At 49.2% G+C, this 18,288-nt stretch overlaps 1 protein-coding gene across 1 annotated transcript in view; it reads left to right on the top strand.

Moving 5' to 3' along the window:
• The window catches only part of slc2a2 (solute carrier family 2 member 2), a 93,316-nt gene that overhangs the window by 44,542 nt on the left and 30,486 nt on the right, over positions 1-18,288 (top strand). Inside the window, exons 2-6 of the mRNA XM_072473660.1 lie at positions 4,463-4,558; positions 9,818-10,011; positions 14,695-14,819; positions 15,889-16,004; positions 17,404-17,566. Of these exons, the coding sequence (XP_072329761.1) occupies positions 4,463-4,558; positions 9,818-10,011; positions 14,695-14,819; positions 15,889-16,004; positions 17,404-17,566 (694 nt within the window). The remainder of the gene's footprint in view (positions 1-4,462; positions 4,559-9,817; positions 10,012-14,694; positions 14,820-15,888; positions 16,005-17,403; positions 17,567-18,288) is intronic.

Here is an 18,288-nt window from a genome sequence, read left to right as displayed (position 1 = left end):
CTTCCTCTAGGTCATTGATAAAAATGACAAACAGCAACGGCCCCAGAACAGATCCTTGTGGTACTCCACTTGTGACTGTACTCCATTCTGAACATTTCCCATCAACCACCACCCTCTGTCTTCCTTCAGCTAGCCAATTTCTGATCCACATCTCGAAATCACCCTCAATCCCCAGCCTCCATATTTTCTGCAATAGCCTACCGTGGGGAACCTTATCAAACGCTTTGCTGAAATTCATATACACCACATCAACTGCTCTACCCTCATCTACCTGTTCAGTCACCTTCTCAAAGAACTCAATAAGGTTTGTGAGGCATGACCTACCCTTCACAAAGCCATGCTGACTATCCCTGATCATATTATTCCTATCTAGATGATTATAAATCTTGTCTCTTATAATCCCCTCCAAGACTTTACCCACTACAGATGTGAGGCTCACCGGTCTATAGTTGCCGGGGTTGTCTCTGCTCCCCTTTTTGAACAAAGGGACCACATTTGCTGTCCTCCAGTCCTCTGGCACTATTCCTGTAGCCAATGATGACATAAAAATGTCTTGAACAGACCTCTTCATTCACCTGAGGAAGGAGCAGCGCCCCGAAAGCTAGTGACATCGAAACAAACCTGTTAGACTTTAACCTGGTGTTGTAAGACTTCGTACTATAAAAATCAAAGCCAAAGGTCCAGCAATCTCTTCCCTGGCCTCCCAGAGAATCCTAGGATAAATCCCATCAGGTCCCGGGGACTTATCTATTTTCAGCCTGTCCAGAATTGCCAACACCTCTTCCCTACGTACCTCAATGCCATCTATTCTATTAGCCTGGGGCTCTGCATTCTCCTCCACAACATTATCTTTTTCCTGAGTGAATACTGACGAAAAATATTCATTTAGTATCTCGCCTATCTCTTCAGACTCCACACACAATTTCCCATCCCTGTCCTTGACTGGTCCTACTCTTTCCCTCGTCATTCGCTTATTCCTGACATACCTATAGAAAGCTTTTGGGTTTTCCTTGATCCTTCCTGCCAAATACTTCTCATGTCCCCTCCTTGCTTGTCTTATCTCCCTCTTTAGATCCTTCCTCGCTACCTTGTAACTATCCAGCGCCCCAACTGAAACTTCGGTTCCCTCGCTCGACGCCTTCCTCCCTGCCTGACCGGTACATACTTATCAAGAACACGCAGTAGCTGATCCTTGAACAAGCCCCACTTATCCAGTGTGCCCAACACTTGCAGCCTACTTCTCCACCTCATCCCCCCCAAGTCACGTCTACTGGCATCATAATTGCCCTTCCCCCAGCTATAACTCTTGCCCTGCGGTGTATACTTATCCCTTTCCATCATTAACGTAAACGTCACCGAATTGTGGTCACTGTCCCCAAAGTGCTCTCCTACCTCCAAATCCAACACCTGGCCTGGTTCATTACCCAAAACCAAATCCAACGTGGCCTCGCCTCTTGTTGGCCTGTCAACATATTGTTTCAGGAAACCCTCCTGCACACACTGTACAAAAAACGACCCATCTATTGTACTCGAACTATATCTTTTCCAGTCAATATTTGGAAAGTTAAAGTCTCTCATAATAACTACCCTGTTACTTTCGCTCTTATCCAGAATCATCTTCGCCATCCTTTCCTCTACATCCCTAGAACTATTAGGATGCCTATAAAAAACTCCCAACAGGGTGACCTCTCCTTTCCTGTTTCTAACTTCAGCCCATACTACCTCGGAAGAAGAGTCCCCATCTAGCATCCTCTCCGCCACCGTAATACTGCTCTTGACTAGCAGCGCCACACCTCCCCCTCTTTTGCCTCCTCTCTGAGCTTACTAAAACACCTAAACCCCGGAACCTGCAACATCCATTCCTGTCCCTGCTCTATCCATGTCTCCGAAATGGCCACAACATCGAAGTCCCAGGTACCAACCCATGCTGCCAGTTCCCCTACCTTGTTTCGTATACTCCTGGCATTGAAGTAGACACACTTCAAACCACCTACCTGAACACTGGCCCCCTCCTGCGACGTCAAATCTGTGCTCCTGACCTCTATACTCTCATTCTCCCTTACCCTAAAACTACAATCCAGGTTCCCATGCACCTGCTGCATTAGTTTAAACCCCCCCAAAGAGCACTAACAAATCTCCCCCCCCAGGATATTTGTGCCCCTCAGGTTCAGATGTAGACCATCCTGTCTGTAGAGGTCCCACCTTCCCCAGAAAAAGCCCCAGTTATCCAGAAATCTGAATCCCTCCCGCCTGCACCATCCCTGTTGCCACGTGTTTAAATGCTCTCTCTCCCTATTCCTCATCTCACTATCACGTGGCACGGGCAACAACCCAGAGATAACAACTCTGTTTGTTCTAGTTCTGAGCTTCCATCCTAGCTCCCTGAAAGCCTGCCTGACATCCTTGTCCCCTTTCCTACCTATGTCGTTCGTGCCAATGTGGACCACGACTTGGGGCTGCTCCCCCTCCCCCTAAGGACCCGGAAAACACGATCCGAGACATCACGTACCCTTGCACTTGGGAGGCAACATACCAAACGTGAGTCTCTCACGCTCCCACAAAATCTCCTATCTGTGCCCCTGACTATAGAGTCCCCAATTACTAATGCTCTGCTCTTCTCCCCCCTTCCCTTCTGAGCAACAGGGACAGACTCCGTGCCAGAGGCCCGTACCCCATGGCTTACCCCTGGTAAGTCCCCCCCCCACAAGTATCCAAAGCGGTATACTTGTTTCTCAGGGGAACGACCGCAGGGGATCCCTGCACTGACTGCTTTTTCCCAGTCCCTCTTACAGTTACCCACCTATCTCCAATCTTTGGTGTAACTAATTCCCTGAAGCTGCTATCTATGACCCCTTCTGCCTCCCGAATGATCCGAAGTTCTTCCAACTCCAGCTCCAGTTCCCTAACTCGGTCTTGGAGGAGCTGGAGATGGCAGCACTTCCTGCAGGTAAAATCAGCAGGGACACTAACTGCATCCCTCACCTCAAACATCCTGCAGGAGGAACATTGCACTCCCTTCCCTGCCATTCCTCTAACTTTCTACCAAGATCTGGCTAACAGCTAAATTAAATTTTTTATAAAAAATAATAATTGGTGGGCAGTGGGGTGCGAAGGGTGCATTTGGCCGGGTTGCGCTGTCACCACAGGCCCAGCTTGGGCCGGGGTGCAATGGTTGAGGGAGGTCTGATCATTTCCACTGGCCCAGTGGCGAGGAGGTGTTGCCTGAGGTCCTGTCAATTCAACACCTTGGCACTTCCTGCGGTCCGTGGCTGTGCCAGTCACCCCACCGTTAGTTGGAGTGAGGCCCTGCAGGCGAACCTTCCTCAGTGCTCCTGACTGATAACGTGGCACTTTTTAAATATTAAAGTGAGTACTGGATTCTGCTAACAGGGAATGTTAATACTCCGCCTGTAATCAAACTGTTGATTTAATCCATTCGCAAAAATGTTAGCTTCCTGCTTAACCAGATTTATGTCAGCAGAGGCTGTATCAAAAAGTATCGATGACTCATCCTTATTTGGAGAAGCCACATGGAATACTTTGACAATGCTACACTAAAACAACAACATGCATTTTTCAGTAACTTTTTGGTTTGTTGTTGCATTGTGAAATGAAGTGCATGGCAAGATTCCATGAATGCTCATTGTAATAACGCTTACTAGGCCCACGGAGATACATTAATCGATCTCTCCATGGGACTCATGGAATACGAGCTACCCTGTTTACTTACCTTCTTGGGCCTCCTGGGTCAGTCACCTGTATGATGGTAGATTTGTGTGTCCACCTTGGGCCTTGACACTGTTATTACCATCATGGGAGGCAGAACCAGTTAACCCTGTATTGCTAGCGGGAGGAATGTTTATTGGGTCATTGGAAAAGTTACGCCCAGCGGGAACGAGCTCAGTACCCTCTCAGTAGCATGTCAAGGAGTCAGCCTAAGTAATAGGACTTGTTTTTGGAGTTGGCATTGCATCACGTGTTAGAATTTCCTGGATTAACTGGCGACATTGCCTGTCTGTTCCCAATGACTGGGATATCGTGCTGAGTTCCATTGGAGACCACCTTCTCCAACCGCCTCCTATCGCCAAAACCTCACCCACCACCCACTCATCACCCTCATCCCCTTTCCTTTCCCTCCCATCGCCTCCCTATTCCCTTCTCCACTCCCTTCATCTCCTGCCCTTTTCCCATTTTCTCCCACTTCTGCCTCTCACTGATTGCCTCACATCCACTCCCAATCCTTCCTCGAATTCCGCTCTTCCCAATCTCTCCGCAGATTTCCCATCTCCCAATCCCTCCCCTCATTCCTGACCTCCTTTCCCAATTTCTCTCCTCACTCTTTCCCCTCCTCTCTCCTCGCCAGCCTCCTGTACGAGGGCTTTTAGTGATCACCAATGTCGGTGATGGATTCTCATCAGCAAGGGGGCTGCCTAATTTCTGACCTTCTGTATTCTTCATTCAGGAAGTGACAGGGTTGCTGGTCCTCTCTGTTTTCACAGCAGTGCTCGGCTCCTTACAGTTTGGTTATGGACTCGGTGTTATCAATGCACCGCAGGAGGTAAGATCATCACTTAAACCTACTGTAGATAACGACGGTCTCACCATGTCCGCCTCGGCCGATTTATTTACAGAAATAGAGTCGTGCATTCCTGTAGTACTCTCCAAAACCTCAGACTCTGGTAGCACTGCAGCCTCACGGCGCCGAGGTCCCAGGTTCGATCCCGGCCCCGGGTCACTGTCCGTGTGGAGTTTGCACGTTCTCCCCGTGTTTGCGTGGGTTTCGCCCCCACAGCCCAAAGGTGTGCAAGGTAGGTGGACTGGCCACGCTAAATTGGGGCTGTTTAGCACAGGGCCAAATCGCTGGCTTTGAAAGCAGACCAAGGCAGGCCAGCAGCACGGTTCAATTCCCGTACCAGCCTCCCCGAACAGGCGCCGGAATGTGGCGACTAGGGGCTTTTCACAGTAACTTCATTGGAGCCTACTTGTGACAATAAGCGATTTTCATTTCATTTCATTTCAAATTGCCCCAAAAATGAATTGGGTGCTCTAAATTTAAAAAAAAAACAACCTCAGACTCTCCCAGAGCTATTTTACAGCCAGTGAAATGGCCTTTTGTACTGGAGGAATCTTGGCAGCCGATTCATACACAGCAAGATCCCAGAAACAGTAATGAGATTATGACCAGGGAATCTGCCTCTTTTTAAAAAATTGAGTTTCATTCAGGGCTAAATATTGACCAGGACGCAAACAACAGCAATTTACAAAGTGCCGTTAACATCGTAAAACCTTTGAGGCTGAGCGAAGGTATGGGGACAGAATGTTTGGGCTCCGTGAAAGGTCTGGAGGAGTTTGATGAAGCTGGGCTTGTGAAGAGGTTCAGGAAAGGAATTCCAGAGCTTCGAGGACAGGGAACTGGAGGCACGGGAGTGGCTGGTGGAGGGGTTAAAATGGAGGGATGTTGAAGAGAGGCCGGAACGGAGGAGCGCACCAACCTGGTTCTGTGGAAGGCGTCACACGGACTCGAAAGGTTCCTTTCCACAGAGGCGGCCAGACACGTTGTGCTCATCCAGTACTTTGTATTTCAGAGTTCCAGCATCCACAGAGTCTCACTTCTTTTAGATCTCAGAGGGTTGTTGGGCTGGCAGGGGTTACAGAGTTGGGCTGTTGCCAGCCTGGGGGCATTTCCTCGTTCCTCTTTGAACAGTCTTGTGGAATCTTGCACAGTCGCTGCGAGGGCAGAGGGGAGCTTTCACTGTCATATTTCAACTGAAAGGCTGCACCTCTGATAGTGCAACACTCCCTCAGGACAACGGTGAGGATGCCGACTTCACCATCATAGCCACAATGGGTTCAATAGCCTCGTTTAGGGCTGAATCATCCACTGATTAATCAAATTGGCTAAATGCTTGAAGGGGCTATGGGGGAAACGCAGGAAAGAAAAGCATAAGGAATTGGATCAGAGGTAGGTCCTTCAATCCCTTCGAGCCCGCTCCACCATTTAACAAGTTAATCTTTAACCTGATTCCACTTCCCGCATTATTCCATATCCTTTGATTCCTGAAGTATCCACGAATCTCTGACTTGTTTCCACTCAATGACTGAGCAAGCAGAACATTCTGGGTAGAGATTTACAGGGGTCCACAAGCCTTTGAGAGGTGGGGAGAAGTGGGATGAATTGAATAGTTATTTTGGAAAGCCAGCATAGGAGGTTGGACTGAATGGCCTCTTTCTGTGCTGTACCCTTTCTTGGATCAATGGGCGGGGATTTTCCACGCACCCCACAGCGGGTTTTGCGGCAGAGAAGGCGAGACCTTCTGGCCGCTCCATTGTCAACGGGACAATCCCGTTGAAGGCACCCGTCACCGCTGGGAAGCCTGGGATGGGGGTGGCTGTCGGCTGGTCCAGAAATTCCTGCCGGCCTATGAGCCATGTTATGGGCCAGGGTTTAGAGAACCCCAAAGTGTATCATGGAGGTCATCTGACCCACAACTTTTAATAGATTGTGGTATGGGGAGCACACGGCCCACTCTACAGGTGTGGGACAGCAGAAATGGAAAAGTATTTTTTTAAAAGACAAACAATGTTTATTCTATGAACTCAAGTTAACCTTTTTAAAACATACAGTGAACATCTTAGCAACCATCAATTCAAATACAACCCCCAAAGAATACAACGCTAAGTAATCCTTAATAACTTCCCAAATGACATCCAGAAGACAGAAGAAACACCTTTCAACAGAAGCACATTAGGTTTACATTCACTACTGAAACCATTTATAATTCTGAATTCACCAAATGATCAAGAGATAGTCTTTTCATGGCAGAGAGATCAACAGTACACCTGCACTGTCTGGCTTCAGCTCCAACACTGAAAACGAAACTAAAACGCACCCTGCAGCAATCAGCCTAAAACAAAAGTAAAAAGCTGACAGACAGCCCAGCTCCACCCACTCTCTGACATCACTGCAGTAATAAATTACCAATTTCTTAAAGGTACCGTCACTACAGATATTTATATACACACCCATTTACAAACACCCATTTCTTAAAGGTACTCTCACATGACAGTCAGATATTTTCTGCTCAGGTCAAGGGAACGCTGAGGGACAGCTGCCGGATTTTCTTCATGAAAGAAACTTTCCTCTTTGTGAGGTTTCCGTTCCGAGCTGAAGTGGATGCGGTGACCTTTGCGGTGACCTTTGCTCGTGCCTTTAAATCACTCGGGAATGAATCAGTGGGTGGCCATCCCATCTGTTGTATAATTATTGAGAAAAGGAATTGCATACAAGCTGTCTATTTTCTGATTTACAGGAAATCATTTTACATTTGATTCTCTTCCCCCTTGTAGATAAATTAAATTAATTCTAACAAAGGCTCACATAGGAACACGAGAGAATCAGAACATCTCCCCTTGACACTCAATGGCATCACTATCACTAAATCCCCCACCTTCAACATCCTGGGGTTACCATTGACCACAAGCTGAACTGGACCCAGCCATATAAATACTGTGGCTACTAGAGCAGGTCAGAGGCCAGGAATCCGGCAGTGAGTAACTCACCTCCTGACCCCCCCCCCCCCAAAGCTGTCCACCATTGACAAGGCTCTTGTCAGGAGTGTAATGGAATACTCTCCACTTGCCTGGATGAGATCAGCTCCAACAATACTCAAGAAGCTCAACAACTAACCCGCTTGATTGGCATCCCGTTCACCAGCTTAGACATTCACTTTCTCTCCTGTCTCAGGTTCACGAATCCACTGGCCATTCTCTAAAACCTCCGATCTCCCGCTGGCCACTCTCAACTTCTTGATTCCCAGCCCATTGATTGAAACTCCCATCATTCCTCCATTTCTTTCTGTCAACCTCTTAGATTCCTTATCAGTGACTGTGGGCAGCGCGGTAGCACAGTGGTTAGCACTGCTTCTTCACAGCGCCAGGGTCCCAGGTTCGATTCCCGGCTTGGGCTACTGCACGTTCTCCCCGTTTCTTTTTGGGAAAGTTTAATTAGTTTATATGTTGTTCAGCCTCCTTTAATATCACCTGTTCCAATGGCCATTGCAATTCTCGGAACTGGGAGTTACTGAAAGACACTCCATTGTTGTCAGAAACTCCTTTAATCACCAGCTGATTCACACAAGGGCAGTAGTAATGAGTTGGGTTTAATTGCTCGCAGCAAAGTAGCTCGAATTAGATTGAGCAATCAGATAGCTTCCTTTGACACGTGGCACCTCCGCTCTTCCACAGGTATTTACACTTGTTCAGATTGTGTAAGGTACACCACACAGGGAAGAAACAATACTTTGTCACTGATGCTGGTTCTGGGATCTTGCTGTGCACAAATTAGCTGCTGCATTTCCTACATTACAACATTCCAAACACAATTCACTGGCTGTAAGGTGGTGAGGTGGAGGAAGGCGCGATATAAATACAAATTCTTTCTTTCTTGAATGATGTCTGGGGTACACGAAGAGCACTCTACCCAAAATAAAACAGCAGGGTTGTTCGATATGTGGGCTTTTCTCGTAAGACCAGCAATTGTGCTCCATCCTGGCTGACCTGAAACAGTGATGGACCTATTTCCTGAACCACTGCAGTTTGTGCATGGTAGGCGGAGGGGTAGGGAGCTGTGTGGAGTGGGGCGAGTTGGCGGGGGGGGGGGGGGGGGGGAGATTGGGTGCGGTGAGGGGGAGATTGGGTGCGGTGAGGGGGAGATTGGGTGGGGTGGGAAGGAGATTTGGTGGGATGGTGGGAAGTTGGCTGGGGTGGAAAGACGTTGCCTGGGGTGGGGGGGGGGGATCTCTAACAGTTCTGCTAGCGAGGGAGTTCCCGAATGTTCACTGAGTGACACTGAAGGAATCGACAAGAATGCCCAAATTGGAATGGCGTGTTTGGCTTGGGAGTGATAGTATTTCCATGCCATTTGTCGACCCAGGTTAATGGAAGTTGTGGGTTTGGGAGGTGTACCTGAGAAAGTGTTTGCATTAATCAAGATGCAAATACAATCAAGAAAATCAGCAAAATAGCTTTGCGGAAAGAAATAGCACAAATATCCCCTTCAGATCAGAAAATAAGATGATTGCGGAAATTCTGGCCTGGATTCTCCGCCGGCGGGATGCTCCGTTTTGCCGGCAGCCCGGGGGGGTTCCCGACGGCGTGGGGCTTCCCCACAATGGGAAACCCCATTGACCGGCCGGTGCAACGGAGAATCCCACCGGCGTGCTGAACCAGAAATCTGGCGCGGCGAGACGGAGACTCCAGCCCTCTGTACTGGAAAGGGTAATTGTGGCTCTTTCAGATAAGATATAAACAGATCATTCTGGGAATCATCAGTAGGTCAGGAAATATCTGAGGAGAGAGCAGCAGAGGCAATGGCCAGAACTGTTCAGTCGTTCACGTTAGTGGGATCTTCTGGCCCGGCTCCTCGACAGCGCACCCTCGACATGGGTTTCACGGCAGCCAGGAGTCCATTCAATGGGAAACCCCGTTGATAATCACAAGGTCCCACCACTGCCAAATGGCTGCGTCCGCTGCCACGATACACCCGGAGGATTACGCGGAAAATCCTGCCCAATGATTCACGTTGACGACTTCCCGTCCGAACTGGTAAAGTTAGAGAGGTGCAGGTTTCGAGCAAAGAAAATGAAGGGGGGGGGGGGGGGGAATGAGAAAAGCAACGACGTGTGATAGGGTGAAGGGCAAGAGAGATTAAATGATGGCACAAAACAAAGGGAGGCGGTGATGAGAAAAGTAATGAGACAAGCAAAGAGGAGATGTAAATGGAAAAGGCAATATTGATGTGGCTTTGTCATCTCTCCAGGTTATTGAGAATCATTATGGCCGTGTCCTCAATATTGCCCAGAACGAGACAATGGTTGGGAATCTCACGCAAGCAACCAAACCACCCAAACATCGCAGCGTCACCGTTTACTGGACTTTATCCGTCTCTATCTTCTGCATCGGAGGAATGTTTTCCTCCTTCTTTATTGGATATCTGGCTGACAAGTTGGGCAGGTAAGGAATCAAGTCACCATTGGACTGACCGACAAAGGCAGAGAAGCAAAATCAGGTCAATTTTGAGCAGAACAGGACCAGACTGAATTAATTATAATTTTGACCCTCTTTCTGAAATGACCCATGACTACTCCCCAGAGATGGCATCACTCAAAACCATTTAGTGTACTTCAAAATGGATGCTCATTGTCCCTCGTACATCTGAGTAAGGTGGGGTGGGGGGGGAGGTGAAATAGTTCCTTCTGGAAAGTGAGCAGGTCAAAGGTCGGATTTAGGTGGATGCTTCTGTGGTTAAATATCCGACACCCGTTGCCTAGGTTACTCTGCGAAGATTCTGAGGTTGGCAGAGAAGAAGGAGAAACGTGATCCAGGTCACAGAAAGGTGAATGAAAGGTGGACTGTTGGAAACATTTGTTTTCAATCTTTTCCACCACATCAATCATCCCCGAAAAGAAAGTGCCGTGGCCATCAATTACAGCTGACAACAAAAGTACATATGGGTCTTGAAGGCATAATATGTGTCACACGAGATAGCGTGGAGATCAATCAATGTTCCCACAGGATTGGGCAACACTAGTGTTAGGTATCGAGTGGCAGCGCCTGATGCCCACTCTTACTAAAGCCTCCCCAACAAGTTTGGTTGATTATATTCGGGTTTCAGCTGTGGCTCAGTTCACGGCACCTTTTGCCAGTGAGTCGGACGGTTGTAGGTTCAAGCCCCACTCCAGGGGTTTGCTTCCACAAGCTAGGCCGGCACTCCTGGATGAGGAAAGCCACAGTGTTAGACATGCTGGGCCATGGGTCACCTCTTAAACCCTCTGCCCTTCTTGGTGAATGGAAGAGATCCCACAGAATTATGTCTCCTGATGTGCTGCCCAATGTTTATGCTCAACCGACATCACTAAGCCTTGTGTAGTAAAGGAAGCTTTTGCAGAGCTACAAGAAGACTGCAGGGACTGGAATGGATTGGATAGCTCTTTCCAAAAGGTGACCAAGCGACAATAGGCTGAGTGACCTTCTCCATAATTCTGCCTGCCATTGTTTTCTGTGCTGTGTGGGGAGTTTGCGTTTGCAACTTTTATGTTTTGTTTCCGACATTCATAAGAACTAGGAGCAGGAGTAGGCCACCTGGCCCCTCGAGCCTGCTCCGCCATTCAATGAGATCATGGCTGATCTTTTGTGGACTCAGCTCCACTTTCCGGCCCAAACCCTTAATCCCTTTATTCTTCAAAAAACTATCTATCTTTATCTTAAAAGCACTTAATGAAGGAGTCTCTACTGCTTCACTGGGCAAGGAATTCCATAGATTCTCAACCCTTTGGGTGAAGAAGTTCCTCCTAAACTCAATCCTAAATCTACCTCCCTTATTTTGAGGCTATGCCCCCTAGTTCTGCTTTCACCCGCCAGTGGAAACAACCTGCCCGTATCTATCCTATCTATTCCCTTCATAATCTTATATGTTTCTATAAGATCCCCCCACATCTTTCTAAATTCCAACGAGTACAGTCCCAGTCTACTCAGCCTCTCCTCGTAATCCAACCCCTTCAGCTCTGGGATTAACCTAGTGAATTTCCTCTGCACACCCTCCAGCGCCAGTATGTACTTTCTCAGGTAAGGAGTCCAAAACTGAACACAATACTCCAGGTGTGGCCTAACTAACACCTTATACAATTGCAGCATAACCTCCCTAGTCTTAAACTCCATCCGTCTCGCAATGAAGGACAAAATTCCATTTGCCTTCTTAATCACCTGTTGCACCTGTAAACCATCAGTGATTCCACTTTAACAAGGTTCCATTGACTGTGAAGAACAATGGGGCACACTGAAATGTTTAAATATTATTTCTTGGGATGTGTTTGTTGCTGGCTAAGACGGCATTTAGTGCCCGTCCCTAACTCCCCTTGAGAAGATAATATTGAGGTACCTTTTTAAAAATAAATTTAGAGTACCAAATTATTATTTTTTTCCCAATTGAGCGGCAATTTGGGTTGCGGGGGCGAAACGCACGGAGACACGGGGAGAATGTGCAAACTCCACACGGACAGTGACCCAGGGCCGGGATTCAAACCTGGGTCCTCAGCGCCGTAGTCCCAGCGCTAACCACTGCGCGACATGCCGCCCTTTGAGCTATCTTCTTGAACCACTGTAGTCCATGTGGGACAGGTACACCCACTGAGGTGCTTGCTGGGCCATTTCAGAGGCAGTTAAAAATACCCATACTGTGTAGGTCCGGAGTCACCTGTAGGTCAGAACGGGTAAGGAAGGCAGATTTCCTGCCCTTATGGATATTAGTGAATCAGATGGGTTTTTATTCAATCAATGATAGTTTCATGGCCACCATTACTGAGACTTGCTTTAAAATCCAGATTCATTTGATTAATTACTTGAATCTAAATCCCTCCCGCTGCCGTTTGAACCCATGTCCTTTGGCCTGAGCTGCTGGGTTACTAATCCACTGACTTCTCCAGGGATTACCCCTTCACCTATGGTGAAAGGTGCTACAGAAATGCTTTCTTTCAAAAGTCTTTTTCTCCAGCATTTCTTCTATCTCCCGGTCCGATAAGTGCTGGGTGCCCTCTATCAGCGCATCCCGCCGGAATCGGGCCGCGATATGGCCGGTAGATTCCGGGAAAAACCTCCCCTCAGGATTCCCGACCGCCGTTCGCCTTGGCGAGATCTAACCAGACCTCACGTGGCATTGACCACAATTAGTGGGACTCAGACTGACATGGTCAAGTCAGTTTAAGAACCGGATCGAATGGCCACCCGGCATCTATCGTCCTGGCTGAGGAGACTCCGGCCAGGAGACATTCACTACTGGCGCCCACAAACGGGGACCAGGCGAAAAGCCATTTGGGGGGGGGGTCTCCCAGGATATTGGACCCTCGGGGTGTTGAACTCCGGGCAAGGTGGCACCCTGGCAAGGCTGGTGCCACCTGGGCACCATGGTACTGTCAACCTGCACCATAGCAGTGCCGCCAAAAAATAACGTGAGATACCGGGGTCGTTCCCTGCTCTACCAGCAGCGAGAACGGCCCCACTCACCCCACCCAGAAGGGACTCTATTTTTATTGCAGTTAGATGCCGCCCACTATTCCAACATTTGTGAGACTTTTATCTTCCTCGGAAAAACCTTGGCAGAATAAGAAGGAGAAAAGCTCGCTATGGAACAGACAATTCCTCTCACCTCACTGAACCCTAACATTGGGAATTTCCTCAGGGAGTCTTCTGATCGGCCATTGTCACCTCAGCACAAGCAGGGTGGAAAACCTGCACACCCGTCCCGCCAGGAATTCTGAGGATCCATCAAGGATCAGGAGATGCCTGAGAAATTCCCAGCATATCTCTTTCTCTGTTGTTTGATATCAAGGTGGCCAACACTTATCTGAAAATCTCCCTCATATTTCCCCTGAGACCCTCATAGATTATTCTTGCCTCTCCCTGGAAAATCCCATCAGCAGGCGGCAGGAGTGGAGGAGGCCATCGCCAGTGAATGGTGCGCTGTCGAGACATACACACCGGGGGACAGGAGTATCAGGCCGTTGGTGTCAACTCACAGCTTGTTCCTGTTCAACCTGCCTTATTATCTTGTCTTATCTAACCTTTGGTTGCCATCTGAGAAAGATTTAGCAAAGGTGTTAGAAATTATGAAGATTCGGGGCAGCACGTCGGCGCAGTGGTTAGCACTGCGGCCTCACGGCGCCGAGGTCCCAGGTTCGAGCCCAGCCCTGGGTCACTGTCCGTGTGGAGTTTGCACATTCTCCCCGTGTCTGCGTGGGTTTCGACCCCACAACCCAAAGATGTGCAGGGTAGGTGGATTGGCCGCGCTAAATTGCCCCTTAATTGGGAAAAATGAATTGGGCATTCTAAATTTATTAAAAGATTAAATTATGAGGGTTTTGATGGTGCTGCTTCCATCGGTAAGAGGGTTAGAGGGAGACACAGGTTTAAGAGAATAGGCAGGGGCAGCACGGTGGCGCAGCGGGTTAGCACTCACGGCGCCGGGTCCCAGGTTCGATCCCGGCTCTGGGTCACTGTCTGTGTGGAGTTTGCACGTTCTCCCCGTGTCTGCGTGGGTTTCGCCCCCACAACCCAAAGATGTGCAGGCTAGGTGGATTGGCCACGCTAAATTACCGCTTAATTGGGGAAAAAAATGAATTGGGTACACTAAATTTTTGAAAAACTCTGTTTAAGAAAAAAGGCAAACGGAAGGGAGAATTTGAACCGTTTTTTTTTGTATGTTGACTTGTTTTGACTTGGAATGCGCTTTCTGAATGTCCAGTGAGCAGATTCAATGGGAAAGCTTTGCAGGGTTTTGTCAAAGAGTGGAGGTTCGGAAACAATCCCAATGCAAAAGTACAATGGAGCAAACAGCCTCCTTCTGCCAAGCATGGTCCATGTAAAACCCTTCTCCGCCCGCCGCGCCACATTTCTGCCTCGACCCGCTGGCAGGATTCTCCGTTACGCCAGCCGGTCAATGGGTTTCCCAGTGTGGGGCGCCCCACACCGTCGCGAAACCCCCGGGCGACAGCAATACGGAGAATCACTCCGGCGGAGAGTCCCACCTGCTAGGTGCACCCAATCTGATCACCCTAATGGGAGTGTAATACTCTCTTTGTAAAGGAGCTATTTGAATGGGATTACATTGAAAGAAATAACTTTAACGCTTATTTCTCTCCCCAGGCTGAAGGCCATGTTAGTTGTGAACATCTTTGCAATCGTTGGTGCCCTCCTAATGGGACTGGCCAAAATGGGCCCATCGCACATCTTCATCATCGCAGGGCGGGCTATCACTGGCATTTATTGTGGTAAAGTATAAACACTTTGGGCAATTTCTCTTCCATGATCAGTAGCTTCTGCACCACCTTTGACGGTTTCCTTCTAATCTCCACACAATTCCACTTGGGTGTCAAGAGAACTTGCTGCGGGTCCAGTGACGTTGCTTTGTATTTTTAACTTATGAAGGTGAAAAGATTGGGCATGAACTGTGTAAGAGGCTGTAGGGTGAGACGGAGGTGGAAGAGGAAATGTTCTCATCTTCTGGTTCCCAGAGGCCGGTGGTTAGCGGACAGCAAGCGTTGCACCTTTGTACTGACAACATAAAGTCAATGCAATAATCAACAGAGGTTTATGAGATGGATGTTCCCAGTACAAAGGCTGGTACCAGACTTAGGGCAAAAGACTGCGAAGTAGCCCATGATGCGACAGCCTGTCACGTGACTTGGCTCACAGAACCATGGCACACAACTACAACAATTCACATCCATAGCAGAAACAAATTCAATTTGCTTCAGTCAGAAATGTGGGGCTGGAATCTCCGCTCCCCTAGCCGTGTGTGATGGTGCACCATTCACTGGCGGCACCATTTCCTGGTCCCACCACTCTCAACGGGACATCCCATAGAATTCACCCCACAGCGTCAGGAAACCCACGGGTGGGGGTCCACTGCCGGCGGGAACAGAAAACCCCTATGGCCAGAGAATTCCAGCTGGGATGTTTCCCATTTTCCCAAACCTCAGGAGTTCAGTTCTTTCTATCCGAATAGAAATAAAATCCACGTAGCAGAGGGGTCGAGTTGCAATGCCTGGTTATATCCTGACCATTAGATCGAAAACTTACCTCATTGTGCGGTCTGGGAAATGGGGATGAAAGAGCTTCATAAAAAGAAGAGTAAATTTCTCTTAAACATCGCTTATCAATCTATAGATGTAATTGGCTTGGATGTTGCAGTTATGGCAATGAGTTGACACTGGACCCTGTCGTTGATGTCGACTTTGGCGTGAGATTCATGAAAAGGATCCTTTAACGTGTGGATTTGAATTATTGTTTGAATTCTTCATGGAAAACCAACCAAACTCTCTTTCAACCCCTTTCTAGGGATATCGACAGGATTGGTGCCCATGTACATCGGGGAGATTTCGCCCACCAGTTTGCGAGGGGCACTGGGAACCATGCATCAATTAGCCATCGTCACTGGCATCCTCCTTAGCCAGGTACAGCATGGCAATGAACCTTGTGCCCACAATGGGATTTGAGCAGGAGCAGCAAGCATCATCAAGATTGTTTCTACAGAAATAAAGTACGGGCAGATGCTGGAAACCACCCCCCCACCACATTCGTCCTCCCCTCTGATGTCCAACCCCTTCTCCCTGATGCCCAGCTCTCTGGATTTCCGAGCGCCCTGCTGAGGCCCACCACCCCCAACATCAACCATCCACCCGAGATGTCGACTGGCTGCCCATGTCTGAACGTGTCCCCCCTCCCACCACCCCATCCCATCCGCTGACCTTAGGCACAAGCTTCCCCCTGGCTAGTTATTTTCAATGGGACATTTAAACTCACCTGCTTTACGGCAGCTTGTACCATAAAAAGGGGCGCGTCCTCCTTCACTCCATTCCTTTTACACTCTATGCTGGAGCCGGGGCCATTACTGCATAGCCTGAATCTCAGCCAGCCAGAGTCCGAAAGGTCGGGCGGGGCAGACTCTTCGGAATTTTCGCGCAAGTGTGTCAGCACCGGATAGCATTCCACCGCTGAACGCCACTCCGAGGAAGTTATGGCCCAGTCCGGCGAAGTGTGAAGTTGCCCACTTTAGGAGGAACAGTCAAAGAGCAGAATACGTCATTGAATGGCGAGAGACTAGAATCGACAGAGACCTGGGTATCCTGGGACAGCAGAACCGGAAATGAAATGGGTCAGACTCAGAATAATGGGTCGAGCATCGAGGGCTGGGAGGGGGAGAAGTTTTCACTCGGTGGTTTGTGAATGCTCCACCTCAGAGAGCTGGGGCAGATCAGTCATTGAGCATGTCCTCCCCGTGTCTGCGTGGGTTTCCTCCGGGTGCTCCGGTTTCCTCCCACAGTCCAAAGATGTGCGGGTTAGGTGAATTGGCCAATGATAAATTGCCCTTAATGTCCAAATTGCCCTTGGTGGTGGGTGGAGGTGTTGAGTTTGGGTAGGGTGCTCTTTCCAAGAGCTGGTGCAGACTAAAGGGGCCGAATGGCCTCCTTCTGCACTGTAAATTCAATGATAATCTATGATTAATCTAGGACAAAGGTTCGGCACAACATCGTGGGCCGAAGGGCCTGTTCTGTGCTGTATTTTCTATGTTCTATGTTCTATGTTCTATGTTCAAGACTGAGTTGGGTCTATTTATGAAGATTAGGGGACATCGGGGATACTACAGTGAGCTGGGGCTGAGCTGGAAAATCAGCCATGATCTTGTGGAAGGGTGGAGCAGGTTCAAGAAGCTGAATGCCCTCTTCCAGCTCTTAATTCTTATGGTCTTTTTAAGTAATTGACCGTCTGGGAGACACTTTCAGACACCCTGTGATTGCGAAAGGTGCTGTGGAAATGACAGTTCTTTTCTTCTCTGTCTTTTTCCTCTGCTAGGTGCTTGGTTTGGATTTCCTGCTGGGGAATGACCGATTGTGGCCTGTGATTCTGGGCCTGTCCGGCCTGCCGGCCATTCTCCAAACCATCCTGCTGCCCTTCTGCCCTGAGAGTCCTCGTTACCTCTACATAAAACTCGGGAGAGAAGAAGCTGCGAAGAAGAGTGAGTGAACAGCGAGGACAGGGCAGTACTGACGGAGGGCCGCACTGTCAGAGGGTCAGTACTGAGGGAGTGCTGCACTGTCAGAGGGTCAGTACTGAGGGAGCGCCGCACTGTCAGAGGGTCAGTACTGAGGGAGTGCCGCACTGTCAGAGGGTCAGTACTGAGAGAGTGCTGCACTGTCAGAGGGTCAGTACTGAGGGAGTGCTGCACTGTCAGAGGATCAGTACTGAGGGAGTGCTGCACTGTCAGAGGGTCAGTACTGAGGGAGTGCAGCACTGTCAGAGGGTCAGTACTGAGGGAGTGCTGCACTGTCAGAGGGTCAGTACTGAGGGAGTGCTGCACTGTCAGAGGGTCAGTACTGAGGGAGTGCAGCACTGTCAGAGGGTCAGTACTGAGGGAGCGCCGCACTGTTAGAGGGTCAGTACTGAGGGAGTGCTGCACTGTCAGAGGGGCAGTACTGAGGGAGTGCTGCACTGTCAGAGGGGCAGTACTGAGGGAGTGCTGCACTGTCAGAGGGTCAGTACTGAGGGAGGGCTGCACTGTCAGAGGGTCAGTACTGAGGGAGTGCTGCACTGTCAGAGGGTCAGTACTGAGGGAGGGCTGCACTGTCAGAGGGTCAGGGCTGAGGGAGTGCTGCACTGTCAGAGGGTCAGTACTGAGGGAGTGCCGCACTGTCAGAGGGTCAGGGCTGAGGGAGTGCTGCACTGTAAGAGGGTCAGTAC

Source organism: Scyliorhinus torazame, chromosome 14 (assembly GCF_047496885.1).
Source record: "Scyliorhinus torazame isolate Kashiwa2021f chromosome 14, sScyTor2.1, whole genome shotgun sequence".
Classification (NCBI taxonomy): Eukaryota; Metazoa; Chordata; class Chondrichthyes; order Carcharhiniformes; family Scyliorhinidae; genus Scyliorhinus; species Scyliorhinus torazame.
This window is presented reverse-complemented; position numbering and strand designations above follow the sequence as displayed.